At 31.3% G+C, this 18,964-nt stretch overlaps 1 protein-coding gene across 2 annotated transcripts; it reads left to right on the top strand.

Annotated features, from left to right (window-relative positions):
* The first annotated feature begins 734 nt into the window (after window positions 1-734).
* LOC123214586 lies at window positions 735-10,155 on the top strand. 2 transcript variants are annotated; one of them, XM_044634449.1, is made up of 7 exons: window positions 735-2,017; window positions 2,665-2,745; window positions 2,881-3,225; window positions 3,334-3,404; window positions 3,486-3,575; window positions 8,914-9,642; window positions 9,762-10,155. In XM_044634449.1, the coding sequence occupies exons 1-7, from the start codon at window positions 1,909-1,911 to the stop codon at window positions 9,822-9,824; spliced, it is 1,488 nt and encodes a 495-aa protein (XP_044490384.1). In that variant the 5' UTR covers window positions 735-1,908; the 3' UTR covers window positions 9,825-10,155. The 2 variants fall into 2 exon arrangements, with proteins under 2 accessions (XP_044490384.1, XP_044490383.1); XM_044634448.1 differs by having other exon boundaries at window positions 2,881-3,404.
* The last annotated feature ends 8,809 nt before the right edge of the window (window positions 10,156-18,964 follow it).

Raw genomic sequence — 18,964 nt, 5'->3', positions numbered from 1 at the left:
TAATTTTAACACGTGAGAATTGTTATCATTTTTCGATGAGACTGTTTAATACTATGATAATTTTATGATTATTACCTGTATCCTTGGTCATGGTAATATCAACGTTACAAATGTTTTAAGAATAATCACTTAATGTACACATAAGGTAATCATGAATAGGTGTCATGCATTGATCCTCTCACCTGATTCAACTATTCTTATAGCATTTATTTGAGTATATATTGATTAATATGCTATAATGGATAGAAAGAAAATAATGAAAAATTACAAATATGATTTTTATTAATAAATTTGTATTATCATAAAGATTGACTTTAAGACACTAACTCTAACAATACAAATTATATTATATCAAATTTTGATATAATTTAAAATATATAATATATAATATATATTATATATTATATATTATATAATACTGATAATTACGTGGCAGCCTTTACAGGGGATACTTGTGCGTACATATAATCAGATGCGTCCGCGAACTATATCAGACTATGTTGAATTCTCATTGTGTTGTGTTAAAGCTTGTCAAAAGGCGAACTTTGTTGGTCATGCCAATCCGCGACCTGGCAAGGCTCAAGGCCCTAGGCTCTAGGCCATCCCTTTGTAGATCTTCGGCTGGGTGGCTTACATGCGGCAACCCGCTATATTATATTTATTTATTATTTTTAATTACTTTTTTAATATTTTTCATTAATTGTGTAAACTAGACCCATATAACGAGTCTAACTCTAAGACCCACGGTACAACCCACATGGCTTCTAGGGCGAGTGCCACCCACAAATTGCGGGACGCCGACGCTGAAGGCCCCGACCCTCATGACATGTGACTATTTTAAAGAAACAGCATCGTAGAAGGACAAACCCAGCCGTCTGTTGATACCCAAGAAAACAAGAAAAACTAAACACAAACACTTCCTCCTCTTTTCTATAAGAATTCCATTTTCTTGTCTCTTTATCTTCCCTGTGGTGCGCTTTATCAGTAATTGTTTCTCCCAACACTCAGTTTTTGCCCTTTTAAATCTATAAAAAACTGTTTGCCATTTCCTTTCGATGAATTGAAGTTCATAGTAGTTGAAACGCCCGGCGTTGGCAGGCGTACTATTTAGTTTCATCTCTTTTGTTGTGTTGGTTCTGGGTTGGTTCTAATCCAGTTGAGGGTTAGTTACCGCAATTGCCGGAAATTATCATCCAAATTTTCTCTCAAAGAATTATTATTTGCTTTTGGGGAGTACAGTGATTTGGGTTGGAATAGTTTAGGTTTCTTTGAGTTGTTTGATTTTTTAGAAGAATGAGTTTATATAGTAGTTGTTGCATTGCATTGTTTTGTTCTTCATTATTGAAAGGGTAAGGGTAAGAGTGTTCTGAGACCTATATTTGTTTCGTTTGGCAGGGATGAGAGTCTTCATTGTTCTCTGAAGAACCCTAGAATTAGCATTTCTAACAGAATTCATTTATTTTTATTTGGACGAAATTGTTTTTTGGAGAAGCCCTTTGGAATTTAAGTTCTTTTTCTTAACATGATTAAGAGGAACGCTCTAGTTTTTGACTTAATTGGTTGATTGGTTGGTTGGTTGATTGATTTATTAATTGAAGTTGTTTTTGGCTCAAGAATTTGTTGGGTAAAGGAGTAAAAGTGTACAGTGAGAACATAGAAACCCTAATTTTTTCAGTGTACAGAACATTTAGGAAAATTTGGGGTTTCAGAATTTTTATTGATCCAAATCGTTTTTGTATTTAGTAGGCGGATGTGAGTGGGATTTTAAGAAACGGAGAGTGGGTTGAAGGTGAAATTTGTTGGGTTTCCGAAGAAACTGAAAGTAGCAGTTTAGTGAACTTACGAGGAAGAAGAGTTCTTTTTTTGGTTTTTTGGTTTTCTTCTATGTGATCATGTTTTGTACTCGTGATGGAAAGAAGTGAGCCTGCTTTAGTGCCAGAATGGTTGAAAAACAGCGGAACTGTTACTGGTGGTGGCCGTGCAAGCCAGCCTTTCGGGTCACAGAATTTGTATCCTGGTAAACTTGTTTACTTGACTTATAGAATTATTCACCTAATGTTTGGCTGCAGTTGAAGTTAAGGATGGAAATGATTGATGAAAATTTGAACCTCTACTCAATGTTTTATGGTTTACAGGTGTCTTGTTAAGGCTTTTGCAGCTTTAAGGGGTTTATTGATGTTTATTAAAAAAGTATCTCAAATTCTGTTCTGAGTGTCATTATCTAGATGCTTAATTTCCCACGTGCTATGGAATAAAATTTTTACCTTGATTGTTTTAATGTCCATATGAGCCCATTGAAATTCTCAAAATGTGCAGAATATTGACTTTCTGGCAAAATTTCTACAAATACAGTTTAGGACATTCAAGAATTTCTAATAACGTTTTTTAAAGCCATGTTTTGGCGTTTTGTAATAAATTTAGAACTATTCTTGGAAAAAAGTTGTTTTCTTATTGATACCACTACTTCATGGAAGAAGTTCCTCTTAGATACAACCTTGATTTTCTCTGTTATTTTTATGGTAGTGATGTTTCTAAAAGTGAAACAAAATATAAAATTATATTTTTGCATGCTGTTTCATATTCATTTTATCTATCATATTGAATTAATTTGAGCTTTCTGATTGACATTCAGATAAATATCCTAATGATGTTTCTTTTTCGTAGATGGTCACTTTGTGTCGAAGCATGAAAGGAATAAGTCATCTCTGAGTAGTGACTATGATATAGGCCCCACAGTTGCTTCTGGTAGGTCTACTTATTTTCGCCAGAGTACCAGTAGTAATGGTTCTACTCACCTGCCATCATTTATTAGTTTTGGTAGAAGTTATTGTGATAGGGATTGGGAGGACATTAACAATCATTGTGATACATATAAATCAGGTTTGGGGGATCAACAGCACTATGAACTTCCTGATTCACTGGGGAGCATCTTACTAAGTAGGTTCAAGAAAGAAAAATTGCAAGGTTCGCTGCCAATGACTGGAAAACAGGGTGACATGTGGCCAAGGAAGGTAGCAAGTCACTTGACCAATTCCAATAGAAGCAGTTACACCAATGGCAATGGTTTCTTTAACCGCAGTACTGTTGTTAGCAATGTGGACAAAATTGCTTTTGAACGGGACTTCCCCTCACTTGGAGTTAAAGAGAGACAAGGTGGCCCAGAAATTGGAAGAGTCTCATCTCCTGGATTGAGTACTGCCATTCAGAGAGCACAGACTATTGGAGGTGATGTCTGGACTTCTGCACTAGCAGAGGTACCAGTGATTATGGGAAACAATACTACTACATCTATGCAGCAAAATGTTTCTGTAACCTCAGCTTCTGTGTTTCCAGCTCTATCAGTGGGACTCAATATGGCTGAAACATTGGTTCAAGGTCCTTCTCGAGCTCAAACACTTCCCCAGGTAACTTTGATATATTTCTGCATTTATAGGCATTTGTGAGAACAAATATTCATGCTAACATGTTGTCATGTTGTTTTGTAGTTGTCTGTTGGAACTCATAGGCTTGAAGAGTTGGCTATTAAGCAATCAAGGCAACTAATTCCCATGACTCCATCAATGCCTAAAACTTTGGTAAGAGCTGAATGGCCTTTTTTTATTGTAGTCTTCCACTTTTTTACGTGTAATTTTTTTTAAAGATTTCCTTTGCACATTTGGTAGTCTTCATGATGGACTTTAGTGAGAATACTATAATCATATTTTCTTTGTAAGGCTTAAATATTGTGTTGAGTTAGGGCATAGACTAGATATCTTGAATCTTGAATTTGTTAATACTTCTTTTCTGACAGTGTGAATAGCACAATTGCTTGGTACTGACTAGGCTTTCAGTCTTTATTGTTGTCAATATATTTATTACTCTCATAGCAATCATCGTCATTTTCAGCTGAATTGAACATGTTAAAGTTTTGTGGATAATCATAAAATATGGTTGAGAGATGTCACATAATGTGCTCTGTAATATCAGTTTGGAGTAAATTTTATATTTTACTTAGAAACCTCTCCCAATTGTTCAGTGCAAATACTAGTGTCCTTCACCAGTGATGCCTATGTGGATAAACAAAGTTGTATGCTAATCAATCAGTGATCTTACTAATAAACTGATATGCTCTCTTTTATACACTTTATATGTTTTTTACTTCTGATATGGTAAATACATAAAACATCTTTATGCCATTTCTTTGTGCCTATGTTTTGTATGATTCAGTGCAAGTTACTTTGTATCTTGACCTAAAGAGTATGGTTTAATTAGTCAATTGCAACTGGAAAATCTCTATTATCAGTTGTTTCTCAATATCAAAACAATTTAATGTCATGTAGAAGAAGTGATGACTTATTCTGGAAATTACCTTTGTCTAACAAATATGAGCGATTTTCCTTTTTAATTAACTCTTATGTGACTCCAGTTTTTATTAGCTAATTTGGAATACAAAGTTGACCAATTGCTGGCCCTGTAATTAAGTGCAATTAGCTTCTTGCTAATTATTGCCTCATTTTTCATGGTAATTGATGGTTTATCCTGGTGTTAGAGCTCCATTTTGATGTGTCTTTTATACATTTTGATTCCTAAATATAAAACCATGCTTCAACATGGCTAGGCATGGTTTTGCTGCCACGAGTTGTTCAAGTATGTGCATGGCTGACAGCTGTGTGAATTAATTAAGTGGGTGGCTCTTTCCCTACCCTCATGCTCACATGGTGCAGTGGTTGTTCCTCTGCCTGGCATGGCACAGTAGCCACTTATTACCCTGTGGATCTAGCTTTAAAGCTGTGAAGAGATTAATGAGAGAAAGGGTTTTAATCTCTTCACAACTTTACAACTTTGGTGTGGCAGCTGGATCCGCACATATATTATGTGAGTGTAAATTTTTATTTTGTTGTGGAAGACTCTCTTTCTTATTCTTATGATAGAAAGGCCTGTTAGTTGGCTTTCATGTGTTTAGGTTTTACTTAGAAAATTTGCATTGGGAAATATTTTGCTTTGACAAACATTTCACAAGTGTTTTACTGATTTTGAATATATATATCACTTATTTATTTTATTTTGATGAGTTTATTATTGCTTGCTTTTATTTGTAAGGTAAGATTCTAAATTCAATTTAATTAGAAACTATAAATCTCTTTTATGTTTTAAGTGCCAGTGCTACATAAATTATTCTGTTAATTTTATTGCCCCTGTTCTGTGTGAAGAAGGGAGAAAATAGTTGGTGCTCCTTGTGTTTATTTTCCCATCTTGCACTATGTGCCCACATCTGAGCCCATGACTTGTTAAATTAAAATTTAGATGTTAAACAATTTTAAAGTCATTCTATCGGTCATAGAGTCAGAGGAGATGGTGCTACCTGAAATAAGGTTTCTGATAAAAAATTGTTTTGAATGTGATTATCAATCTTTAAATGCGTGGCATTTCTTCATCATTAGGGAGGGGTGCAGTTGGTTTTGTCTATTTTTTTTGCTAAAGAACTTTAGCAATGAATGACTGTTATTCATGCTTTATTGAATATCTAAATTTTTCCTGTGTATCCATAGTGCATGAGCATATTGGTGGTGTGCCTGTTCTTGTGCACACCTGTCGTTGCATGCTCAAGTGTGTCAAAGTCATCTATTTGTTCGCTTTTTGAATTAATTTACAAATCCTTTTATCCATGTTAAATGATGAAGTAGGATAGTACCTGTTGTGAAGTTGGGAGTTTGTATGATAGAGCTGATATTTGTTTAGATTACTGTGGATAGAAAAAGTATATATTGTTTGTCAATTTCTCGATAATGTACTTGTTAATCGATGAACCTACATTAACAAATACAGGTGGAAAATCAAGGAGTATAGTGAGAATCTAGTTAAAAAGTTAGTGTTAGAATATCATGTTTCTTTTTAATTATGGAATCAGAGTTTGAAGACGCTTCCTTGGGGAGAGATAGAGAGATAGGTCATGATTTTGGCTCTGCCTAGTGCTAAGAATATACTCAGAATTGCAGACTTGTAGATAATTCTTAACAGCTAGCCTGTAAAAGTGCTTCTTGTCATGCTATATTTGTTAAGTACAGATGACATTTTTTTAAGGGAAAATATAATTGATGGGTGATATTAAGGTTGTGATTTCTTTGTTTCTCTACTTGTTTATTGTTTTGGAGGTCTTGTTTAATTTTAGTCTGATAAGTACCTGTTCAATTTTTCCTCAAAACACCATCCAAGCTTCACCAAAGCTAACAATCCACAGTTCCAACCAAATTTTCCACACCTCAGCAACTCACAAGAAGATAAACTCAGCCAAACTCACAAATGAATCAATATTAAAGGCATGGCAGTGAACCTAGAAAGCAGAATACAGTATTGAAGTAAGTGAAATTCAGTCAACCACATTATCATGAGCAGCTGAGAACAATTCAAGGGTAAAGAAGACCAAAGATATCTGTGTTGATGGAAAATCAAGTACTTACAACCACACTTCTTTCACAAAGCTACAATCAAAATTAACTCTATAAACCAAACACAATCCGGGCTTTTTAGAGGCTAGTCCTCTCTGGAGGATAACAATACTTGAAGAAAAATCTAGATTCTTGTCTAATCTACACAATTCTTTCTCTCCCTTTTATTTCCACATTAAAATGGTTTCTAATCAAGTCCCAGTCACATCCAACCGCCTGGCCTTCCAGATTTTTCTTGGATCACACCCTCAGGTTGCCTGATGTCAATGTTTTGGTGTGGTGATGGGAGTTTTACAATGAGAACCGCCTGTGATTTGCATTCAAAGTCATGATTTGATTATTCTATTCTTTCATAAGGGGGACAAATTCCATTCATCCCCATTGTTTGGATTTCTAATTGTGTTAGTCGTCAAACAAACCTTCATCTTCTATTTTCTTCATGAATCATATTAGCTTCTTCCATTCTTAAAATTGTAATGCTCTGATACCAATTTGATACATACATGTACATGTTCGATTTTTCCTTAAACACCACATGCTACAGTCCATGATCAATATCCTTGAAGTCATCCAAGGTTCACTACAACTAACAATCGACATGTCCAATTAAGTTTTCCATACCTCAACAACTCACAAAAAGAATAAACTTAGCGAAACTCACAGATGAATCAATATTAAAGTCAGGGCATTGAGCTTAGAAAGCAGAATACAATATTGAAGCAAATAAAATTCAGTCAACCATATTATCATGAAGATAAGAAGAATTTAAGAAAAGAAGAAGATGAAAGATATTTGTATTGATGGAAAATCAAGTCCTTACAACTGCAATTCTCTCACAAAGCCACAATCAAAATTAATTCCATAAACCAAACACAATCCTGGATTTCGAGAGGCCAGTCATCTTCAGAGGGTAACAATACTCAAGGAAAAAAGTCTAAATTCTTTTTCTAATCTACACAATTCTCTCTCTTCCTTTTATTTTCACACTAACTGTTTCTACTGAAGTCCCAATCACATCCAATGACATGGTGGTCTAGATTTTTCTTGGATCATGCCTTTTACACCATTTGATTTCATGATGTCCATGCTTTGGTGTGGTGATGAGAGTTTTATCATATTCTTTTAGAATCTCTGTAAGTATTGTTGGTGTTGAATTGCCCCATATTGCCTTCTGAACTTAATAAAATGATGAAGTATAAGAAAGTGTCATGGAAGTTTATGATTGGGTTCTAATTGTCCTTACCAGATAGAAGATCTTTTTCCATTTCGAAAGACGAATAAACTTCTAATCACCCATTTATTCATTGTGGGGTAGCTAAATCTTTAACATAATGGGTTTGAAGCTCTATGGGTAAGGTTGAAGTTGCTATGAAGATGGTGAACTTGGGTTTCATTGTGATAATTCCTTTCCATATCATAATTTTAATTTTTTTTCTTGGGACTTTATCACCACATAATTGTGATCACCGTAAAAAGTGTTGAAAAACAAAAATAAATCCCTGGAAGTTTAGGGATACAATTTTAAATTAAATACGTTATATGTTTAGTATGTTATTCATTCCTAGTTTAGCTGGATTCTTTCCTAGTTTATCCTGATTTTCTAGGACCAAATTTATTGCAAACTGTGTATATTTTTGCTTATTCTCTATGAATAAAATTAAGCAAGAATTATTCAATTAGTTCTTTTACATAGTATCGATGCTAAGTTTTCTTGCTGATATTTCCATTCAGCATACTCACATCATCACTTACATGGAAAGATGAGTTCACTAATTCGGCATACTCACATTGTCACCTACATGAAAAAAATGAGTTTATCAGTTTGACACACTCATATCATCACCTACATGGAAAGATAAGTTTATCAATTCGGTACACTTATCATCTTCTTTATGAGTTAATAATTTATCATCACAACAACCATAGAGCTGACATCATTAGAGCTGCATTGACAACAAGAATCTTTAAAAAAAATCTCACCTGATTTGGACCTTTTCTCACACCAGATTGTCTTTTTTCACAGGGATGGAATATCTATTAAAAAAAGCATGTTAAATCAACAAAAATCCAAGTTGGGAATAGAAAATATGTATTCTCAAGTTTAGGGGTAAAATGTCAAATTAATTACAGTATATATTTTATATTTTATATTTTATTATTTCTTAGTTTAGGTTGATTCTTTTCTAATTTAGCCTGATTTTCTAGGACCTAATTTATTGTAAACTATTTCTTCTTTATGAATAAAATCAAGCAAGAATTATTCAATTTCCCAGTTTTTATTTCAATAAGCCTTTTGTCATTTTCCAGTTCTTAGTTGAAGCACTTGCTTTATGTAGTTTGATAGTTTGAATTAGACTGGGCTACTTTTAAAATGAATGCTTATTAATTTGTATTCTTATGGCCTATAGGTGCCTTATTAACTTTTAATTTTGATCATTTGTGTATTAGATACTGGCTAGTTGGCTTATTCTTTTATTTGAACTTTTAGGTGGTCAGCCCTTCTGAGAAATCAAAAGCTAAGGTTGTGCCACAGCAGCAGCATCATCCATTACACACTATCAATCACATACATGGGGGGGCTGTAAGATCTGATAATCCAAAAACATATAATGAAGCCAGGCTCTGTGTCCTCAAGCCTTCACGAGAGCTGAACAGTGTCTCTTTAACCACAAAGAATTGTTTAAGTCCCACTGATGTGAGTAAAGTAGTGATTAGTCCACATGGCACTTCATCTCCTTCTGGTTCTGCTCTTTTGAGGAGCTCAGGCAACAGCCCAAAAAGCAGTTCCGGTCCTCTATGTGTAACCATTGAGAAGAGACCATCTCAAGCTCAGAGCAGGAATGATTTTTTCAATCTCTTGAAGAAAAAATCTTCTACTAACTCTACTTCTGCTGTCCCAGATTTCTCCGTGTCAGAAAAATCTGGTGAAATTGTCACAGAAGATGCTGGTGAATCTGTTCCTGTGAAGGTTGGAGATGCCCCATCATCGGATTCTTCCCCATTGTCGACCAACAATGGTGGCGGAATAAGTCACGATGACAGTGCTTATGTTGGATCTTGGGTCTGTCTTGGTAATGGAGAGAAACATTCAAGCCCTGATATGGTTCTTGATCCTGATGAAGAAGAGGCTGCCTTTTTGCGATCACTTGGTTGGGAGGAAAATGCTGGTGAAGATGAAGGCCTTACGGAGGAGGAGATAAGCTCTTTTGTTAAGGAGGTAACATCTCTTCTTTTTATCAACTTGTTCTCTTTGGTGGGTGATTGTCTATATTGTCATACACATTTTGTACAAGCAGGCATGGGGTGTAACTTTGGATTTTTGTTGTTCCATTACAGTACATGAAATTGAGACCATCCTCAAAGCTTCCCCATGGAATGTTGGCCAACCATGCCATTTAAACCCACAGGATGGATGCAGTGGTGGTGCTTTGTGTGAGTTGAAAGAAAGAAAATGTGGTTTGCGTTGTTGGTAGTTTAAAGAGGTACAAAGGTTTGGCGAATTGGTTTTGTTTCGGTGTTGAAGATAAAAATAGTGGTAGTTGGGGTTTCTCTTCCCAGTTTTTTCCTGTGACGGGTACAATAAAATATATATATATATATATATATATATATATATATATATATATATATATATATATGTATGTATGTATGTATGTATGTATATAAAATCATTATAAACACATTACATTTTTATATTTGGGGAAATAATGTCCATCATCCAATTTATACATACATATATAACATGCAAATAAACAGACATAAATAAGTAAATATATGTGTTACACTTTTGGTACACTGAAAAAGAAAAGGTTTAGTTTAGTTTATATTTAGGGAAATAATGTCTGTCGCCCAATTTATATTCTTTTGTCAGGTTTAAGAATATCAATGGCATTAATTTCCGTTAGGATGTTTGGCTGGGCTCATCTCTGTCGGTTCCTCTATGACCATTGCCCAAAAAAATTATAAATATTATACTAAATTTTTAAAAATATGTGAATAAAAGTCGGTATGGGATAGGTCTTTCCCAGACCTGGTAATAGTTCATGAACTGAAAGTTTCGATTTGAAACTATTAGTTCATAGTTTAAAAAAATAGAAACCTTAAATTGGAATTGTTACAGGTCGATTTGTAATTAGTTTGAAATAGACATTTAATCGTGGGTTTTGGTTTATGGTTATGGTTCATGGCTCTGGTTTGGAGTTGACATTAAATTGTCAGTTTTGATTCATGGCTATAATTTATTTTTTAATTAATAATTATAATAATTAAAAATTAAAAAAAAATGCTTGGATTTAATTTTTTAATTATGTTTCTTGCGTATCTTCTTGGGGTTTAGAAGAATCAAAGTTTATGTAGTTCTTTTACTTTCGCGTATCTGACAGGTAATGGTACATTTTTGCCTTATCATTTATCTTTGCTTTCTTGATTGTTGGTTTCTGTTATTGAACTATTCGTAGTTAAATCAAAGTGCTTTTTGTTAAAGTTCATTTTTATATCTTGTTGGCGTAATTCAGCTCTTGTCTAATCGTCCATACATACTTATGTTTCGAGAACCAAACTCGATCGCCTCTCGTCCAATATAGTATCCCTTTGACTAAACGTTTGTTCTACTACAACAGTTGTTGTTAGTGCTTCTAGGACTTATTTAACAATAGTTGTTAATGTTAGAAATGTTGATGTATGTCGATTCCACCATTCTAGAACTGAGAACTGGGAAGTCTTTACCTATATTGCTATCGTCAAATTCAAAAGTAGTGGTTAGATAAATTTCAAGTTTTGAGGTGGAGCCTGATCTTTCTTTTGGTCTTTTGTCCTTTTACATCATAATATGATCATTATAACTAATATTTTTAGTTAGTGATGAGACAATAGGTGGTAGAGAGGAAGAAGAACTACTTTGATTATCATAAACAAATGAATATTCAACATAAATTTCTTTAATTAAATTCATAATAGTAATTATAGTTAATGAAATATTAACTTTATCCTCATAATCTAATTACATATATTCATAATATAATGTTAAATAATTTGTAACCCCATCTAATTTAAATCTAGGATAAAAAAAAAAGCAACAAGAAAAATATTTGAAATTTTTTAAAAGTAATTTAACCATTTTGTTTTCATTAAAAAAAAAAACTTCTTTTAAAATAACATCTTTTTTGATCTTTTGTAAAACCACAATAATATTAAGAACTTCATTTAAAAACAAATGAGAAATAAGATAATAAACTTTACTCAAAATATAAGTTACATTATTAAAATTTCTTAAAATATCTAAAATTACCTTACAAATATCTCAATGTTAGGGTATAGTGTAACTTGTGGTACATTTTATGAAATAAATGTACACAATAATTCCTTATAATAAAAAAACTCGTTAAGTAATTGATATGTTGAATTCCAACGAATTGGTACATTTTTAGGAAATATTTTTGTTCTTCTAGTATGTAATTTATAAAGTTTATCTTATTCTTTCATTGTTAGAAGATGTGTCTATAAAAATAAAATTTTTATTTTTATTTGACTAATAAAATTATTAAGATATTTTAAACTATTTTGTACACATAAATTTAACACATGGTATGTACATCTAATATGAAAAAATCTACCACCTAAATTAGACTTACAAATTTTTGTTAAATCAGTAATTGAAACTATATTTGTAGCTGCATTATCAATGAAATTGAAAAAAAATTTAAAAACTAATCAATATTTTAATTATTCTATATCGTTTATCAAGCACCCTAAATATTAAAATTCTTTTTTTAATTGAAATTTATTATCTATTCAATGATAAGTTATATCCATATAAGAGTGAACTTGCTAATGGTTACTCCAAATACCATTACATACAGACACACATTCATTTAAATTTATAAATAATTGAATTAATTCTTTTTTTATATAAACCTAATAATGATTTTTTTAATGTGTTTATAGGAATAGTTTTATGTATAGAATTTAATACAGTCTTCAATAATTATTAAACCCTAAATTTTTATCAAAACTAAATGTTAAGTAATTTATTGCTTCCATTTTTGTAAATTCTTTTTTACTTTTATTATCACTATAAATAAATAGAGATTTATGTAAAGAATCATATCCGGTTATTTCTGTTTGACCTCTATTTTGCCCAATTTTTTTCAGATACTTAAACTCCAAATATTTTTTAAATGTCCCATATCCATCCCTTTACTTGAATTTATAAATTTGCTTATAATAATTATAAGTAACTTCAAAATTATCATCTTCTTTTTGTATTTTCTTGAAATGAAATTTGAAAATATCAGAGGTGAGAATTTTTTGTGATTGTTGTTCCATCTCCATTTATTGTTATTGTTGTTATGTCGCCTTTACATATTAACTTTCACTTTCTTGTGTTAAATTTTTTTTTATAAATTGATTTTTATCTACATTTGATGTACATGAATATTGAGTAAATCTCCGATTACGTGAAAAATTTTCACTACTTATCATTTTTTTGATAATAAATAAAATTAATTATATAAAATAAAATGTATAATTAATTATGAAAGATAATGAAAAAAATAATAATAGGTAATAAATAAAATTAATTATAGAGATAAATTCTATAATTAATTATGAAATTGTATAATAGAAAGATAATAATAATTAAATTATAAAATTTAAAATTGGAATTAATAAAAATAAAAAGAGAATTTAATTAAATTTGAGAGAATTTGATTGAAAGATTGAGAGAGTATTATGGATTGAGAGAATGAAAAATGAGAATAAATAAATAAGAGAGTTAAAAGATTGAGTGAGTATTTATAAGTAAAATTTTATATAAAAATTAAAAATTAAAAAATTAATAGGCCTAAAGACCATATATTTTGTAGTGTTTGCAAAATTTGCAAGGGACCGTTACGGTCCCTTCAAAAATAATAAAATAATAAAAAATTTAATTATTTTCATTTAAAATTAATAAAATTTTTTAATTAAACTATCGAACCGTCAGTTCATGAATCTGTGAACCTAAATCGAATCGTCAGAATCTGGTTTAAGTTTTGCTTTTATATGGGCCAATTTTGATCCCGTTCACAAACCAAACTAGCCTGTGGCTAAGACTAGATAGACATAGACCATATATACGAATGTTTAACATAGTGGATTATCAATAATATTTAAAAAAATATGATAATAACAATTCTAAATTTCTTATGTATTACTTGGTTAAAATAAATATAACATTTTAAAAAAAGTATTCAATTTATTGTTAAACTTAATATGAGGCAATTTAACATAATGGCTCAATCTCTTGAATCAAATCTATATTTCTCCTCCAAAAGAATATTTTTTTCTTTCTTGAAATTGTGGGATGGTGGGTTTCTTAAAGGGTTTGGGAGGAGGAGAATTTGATTGGGTAAGGAAAGGAAATATAAGAAATTTAGGGTTGGTGAGGAGGTTGGGGGTTAAGTTTTATATATTTTAATATTTTGAGAATTAATTAACAATACAAAAGACATTTTTATATTTTACAATTGAAAAATGGTTTTGTTGAAATACTAAAACGTTATTTTGTACTTTGTTAAAGAAAAAAAAATTAAAAAAAAAAGCATAATATAATCCTTTAATACATGTTTTGTACACTTGAGGATAAAAATACACATATTTTATATGTTTTTAATAAATAAAAATATGACTGCATGTATTTAAAAAAGTTTACAATGACAGAAACATTATATATGTATTTCCTAAATATGTCTTGCCTAGTCCAAGTTCAGGCTGGCCAACTGGTATTTTAATTTTCAATTAAATAATCAAATATTTTGATAACAATTAAATATATATATATATATATATATAATAAAAAAATACACTAGGCAGTTAAATAATTAGTCCAACAAAAAATTTGTCTTTGTTTTGGCATGGAAAATAAATTTTACTTTGATTTATGATTTTTATACACGTTATTATATAATTATCGTCTTCACAACTTCGACCAGATAATATTGTTGTCGCCATAAATATCTTATTATATGATATGAAAATTCTTTCAATGTATGTTGTTTATAGTTGACCTAAAATTTTGAAAAAAAAAAAATTTAATATGATTTACTATCTCTAGTGACCAAATTAGGTGTGAACGTTGTTATTAAAATTAGCATAATTTTTAGATAATCAAATAAAAAATAATCATTTTTTTAATATTTCACTGCATGCAATACGCAGGGGCTTATTGATATTGTTCTATATGTAGTGTGAAAGGGTCTTACAAAAATTTTATAATGTGTGAAGCTGGAGCTGGTTTATGCTTACAAAGTTTATTGATATTTTTTATTATGCGTGAAAACTTAAATTTTTTAATTCTTAAATAATTATATATATATATATATATATGACAAATGTTATCAATCCAATTATAAAAAAATATAGTTATCTATATCCTAAGATGCTCTAAATCGTTATTATGAAAATCAAATAGATGACCCAATAATTGACACTAGAGGAATTTCCATGTGAAAACCCCACAATTGCCCAATCTAACAATCTATTGTCGTATATTGTCCCTTCGTTGTATCTCAAGGCATTATCACTAAGATGAATGTTGTATATCAATTCATATGGTTTGTAAATTTATCTAGATCTTGTATGTAATTTTTCATCGAGTTGTATATGGTGATTAACCACGGTATCCAATCAACTTCTAACCAAACTTAATGTGTGTTATCCAAGTTATCCAAATGTATATTTGTAAACATATAGACAAAGTCATGTAACATTAGTTATTGTAGATGACTATAAAACCACACTAATATACATTAATTAAGGTATTTCACCTTTTTGATATGAAGGGCTATGGATAATGATGAAAGGATAACACTGTTAGGGTAATGTGCTAGACCCAATTCTCACTACTATTATTTGTGTAATATTTGACATTTAATTAATAAATATGACATTCACATTATCTTTATTTAATCCAAAATAGATAATCATCCTAAGAATAGTTGAACCATGATGAGGGTATCAATACTCCACACTTAATCGTAAGAACCTTATGTTCATATTAAGTAACTATTCTCAAAACTGTACTTAACTTTGATATTACCATGATGAAAGCCCACGGGTAATAGTGATCAAGTTATCATAATATTGAATAACCTCATTGAAAGATGATAACAGTTCTCATATGTCAAAGTTGTTTATTGATAACTTGGTGCAACACATAAGTGCATGTTATAGACGTGTTCACCAAACTGATTTGTTAAGAGGATTTCATATAGATGATTACTCTAGTGTCTATTAAAAATATCTTTTTAGTGAACGAAGGTAAATATGATATTTAAACTTGAAGTCATCAAATTATCTTGTATAAAGATCGGTATAGTTTGACACCAACCTTATATACTCTAGTTAATGGATTACTAGAAATGTGATTATCAACTATATTATGATCTATATGAAGGCTATGATAGATCAATAAAGCATTCATCATTCTAGAGTATGTTAGTTGATATCTCAGTTAAAGCTTACAAACAGATGTCAATGACCAATTAAATTTGTGGCTACTATAGGATTGAGTTGATACTTGATTCAATATTATTTGATCATTGACAAAAGTTAATCTATATAATTCAAAGAGCCTTGAGGGAAAAACTTAAACTATATAATTCAAAGAGCCTTGAGGGAAAAACTTAATCTATACCTCAATGTCTAATAGACATCATATGATGAAAGAATCAAATTTTACGAGTAACCATATCACTAACAGGTTAATATGTCTCATACTAATCCTCTACTAGTTGACGGTCATGATGCCTTATTAGAGGTTAATCTTGGTCTGTGTCTATATGGATGTCCAGTCAAAGGCCTGACATAAATCCTATAACACCTCTCTCCAACTACATATCTCTACTTGAAATATATACCCGAAGTAACGTGTTACTTCAAATTTTTCAAAAAATTTACAGTGACCATTTAATGAATAAAGGAATCCACGATAAATGTTTTTTAATTAATATGCATATAATCAGAATCCCGAAGAGTGAAGTCTACAAATCAACGAACTCAAATGTGCGTAAATAGAATCAAATATAAATATTTAGGTATACATAAACTCCAATACAAAATAAAAATTTGATAAGAAATATCCATACAAGCAAAATGGCAAGAGTGCCCTTACCCATCATGCAACATCCCAGGTTGAACTGTTGTCTTTGCTATCACCTTGTTGCTCTACTAGTCTACTTGCATAATCACAAAAGAACATAGTGAGTGAAACACTTAGTAAGTAGGTAGACATATAGCATAATATTATGGATCATAATCTAGGTGTCCCATATTTATCAATGTTGTGGTATTTCATATGTTTGCCTAATATCTTAGATGCCCATCCGATTTATTCAACATTTGTGCCTTCTCCCAATATCTATGTCATACTCGATAACTCATGTCCAAAAATATAAAATGACATCCTTGACATCTAATGAAAGCACATGACATCCTCAATATCAACTATCCAATGTACTTTGTACATGGGCCTAATAGGCTTAGGGTTGGGGTCACATAGACGAATCCTATTTTTTTCACTATCACATTACACACAGCTCAGTAGTTACATCACACTGTACACAACTCAACGATATGTCACATTGCACACAACTTGGTGACAAGTCACACCTCACTTAACTCAGCAACTAATCCATGGTACATTAAGCTTGGTGGTACGAATCTAATAGTGCATCATTGGTATTTTTGACTTGAAACTGTTTTAATCGAGGTCCATGCTATCGTCCACATAGTCTGGTACCCTTACAATGATTTCTATTTCCAATAGCTGTTGTTAGGGCCTATCTTCCTAATTTTCATCATAATTATCTCCTCTAGGGATAAAACAGTCACATCAATATTTGAATATAAGGTTCTTGTATTTCAAATCCCTAAAGTTTTTTTTTTTTCCAAAAATACACTAAGGTGTGTCCTCTACACGCAAAAGTGTTCTCTCTTCTCACGCACATTTATGTACATGTCACACACAAGGATAGTTTTCCCTAAATCTACACAGTCGGATGCTACATGACACATAGGCTTATGTTATGAAATTTCCAAAATTTGGCTCTTGCATTCAACCATATTACAAACACCCAAAACCAATCCTAATACGACAAAATTTATCTAACACATCAATGCCTACTACGAAAGGGTTGCGATGCTTTCCTTGAATACCTTAATTTCATCAAGCTTATTTATACCAATATTATAAGGAAAACATCATCAGTAATCTATTCTCTATATCATTCATCAACACATTTTGTCCATTATTTATTTCCACACATACAAAGGTCCTTTGTATTTTGGATTAAAAAATTAATTATCAAATAACACACTAACATTCAAACCATTAGCATTCATGGATGGTTATTGTATGTTATATATGAATATATTTTCATGCTTCCAAATTTGTAACTATTATACATACATTCATATCAATATGACAAATTATAGAAGAAGTCAATAAAAAAAAAAAACATTCATAGATAACCCATTAAATTGAACTTAAAATCTTACTTACCTCTCCTTCGAAGTCTAGCGATGAATCTTCATGTGGCAAGGTACTTTCCTAATCTCTTTTGTGTTGCTTGGCTCCAAGAGTTCTCTCAACTTTTAACCTTCCTAATTTTTCAAAAAGAATGGTGTGAATATGCACCAAAACGGATCTAAATTCATTTTTATTTTCATTATATTTAGTGATATACAAGTGTGTACTATTTACACACGGTCGAGTATCCTATTACACAAAAATGGCAATTTCCAAAATCCTTGTGAAATTGTTCCTTATCCAAAAATTCAAACACGCACACACGACCGTGCATGACTTCTAGACTTAGTCTAATTACGTAGGTTACTTGGAAAAAAGACCATTTTACTCCTTGCCACAACATACAGGGCATGTGGCAACCTAACATGACCATGCATCACATTTTATTAACACATAATTATTTAATCACATATAGATACAAACAAGGCCAAAAAGACTAAAACACCTTTGGGTATACCTGTGGGTGTTACAAATTCGAACATTGTCAACTTAGTGTGGAACCTATGGATCACACATAAAAGGTGTTGATGAACTCTAAAGCCTTAGGATTGTTTGAATTGGATCTTGTTTGAATTCCAAATAGAAGATTTAGAGCCTTGGAAAGACCTATGGATTTGAAAGTATATTTTATTATACTTTAAGACCTTAGTGTAATTATTTTGAGAAGTTAGTGTGTATGCGAGAAATGACAGGATGTAGTTTATTTGGTTGGATAAACTTAAAACCATATCACCTAATAATTGATTACGTGATGTACAAGTGTACATGGTTATATGTACAAGTGAACATAATTATATGTACAGGTGTACATAGTTATATGTAGGGGTGTAGATAGTTACATGTACATGTGGGAATCATCCCATTTATACAATGTACATGTGGGCCACACAAGTACACCTAGGCCATTTATGTGACTCGAGTGTACATAGTTAAATTTGCCTAGACCATGCACAAGGCATGGGTGGATAACTCT

The sequence above is a fragment of the Mangifera indica genome, chromosome 4 (assembly GCF_011075055.1).
Source record: "Mangifera indica cultivar Alphonso chromosome 4, CATAS_Mindica_2.1, whole genome shotgun sequence".
NCBI classification, from domain to species: domain Eukaryota; kingdom Viridiplantae; phylum Streptophyta; class Magnoliopsida; order Sapindales; family Anacardiaceae; genus Mangifera; species Mangifera indica.
The sequence above is the reverse complement of the archived record's forward strand: the minus strand, read 5'-3'. Positions and strand labels throughout refer to the sequence as shown.

What these genes read in the sequence shown, in the direction of transcription:
- LOC123214586 (XM_044634448.1), top strand. Translation starts at nt 1,909, where the DNA reads ATGGAAAGAAGTGAGCCTGCTTTAGTGCCAGAATGGTTGAAAAACAGC. An exon ending in GTCACAGAATTTGTATCCTG is followed by an intron (nt 2,018 to 2,664) that starts GTAAACTTGTTT and finishes TCTTTTTCGTAG; the next exon opens with ATGGTCACTTTGTGTCGAAG. An exon ending in AGGCCCCACAGTTGCTTCTG is followed by an intron (nt 2,746 to 2,880) that starts GTAGGTCTACTT and finishes CATATAAATCAG; the next exon opens with GTTTGGGGGATCAACAGCAC.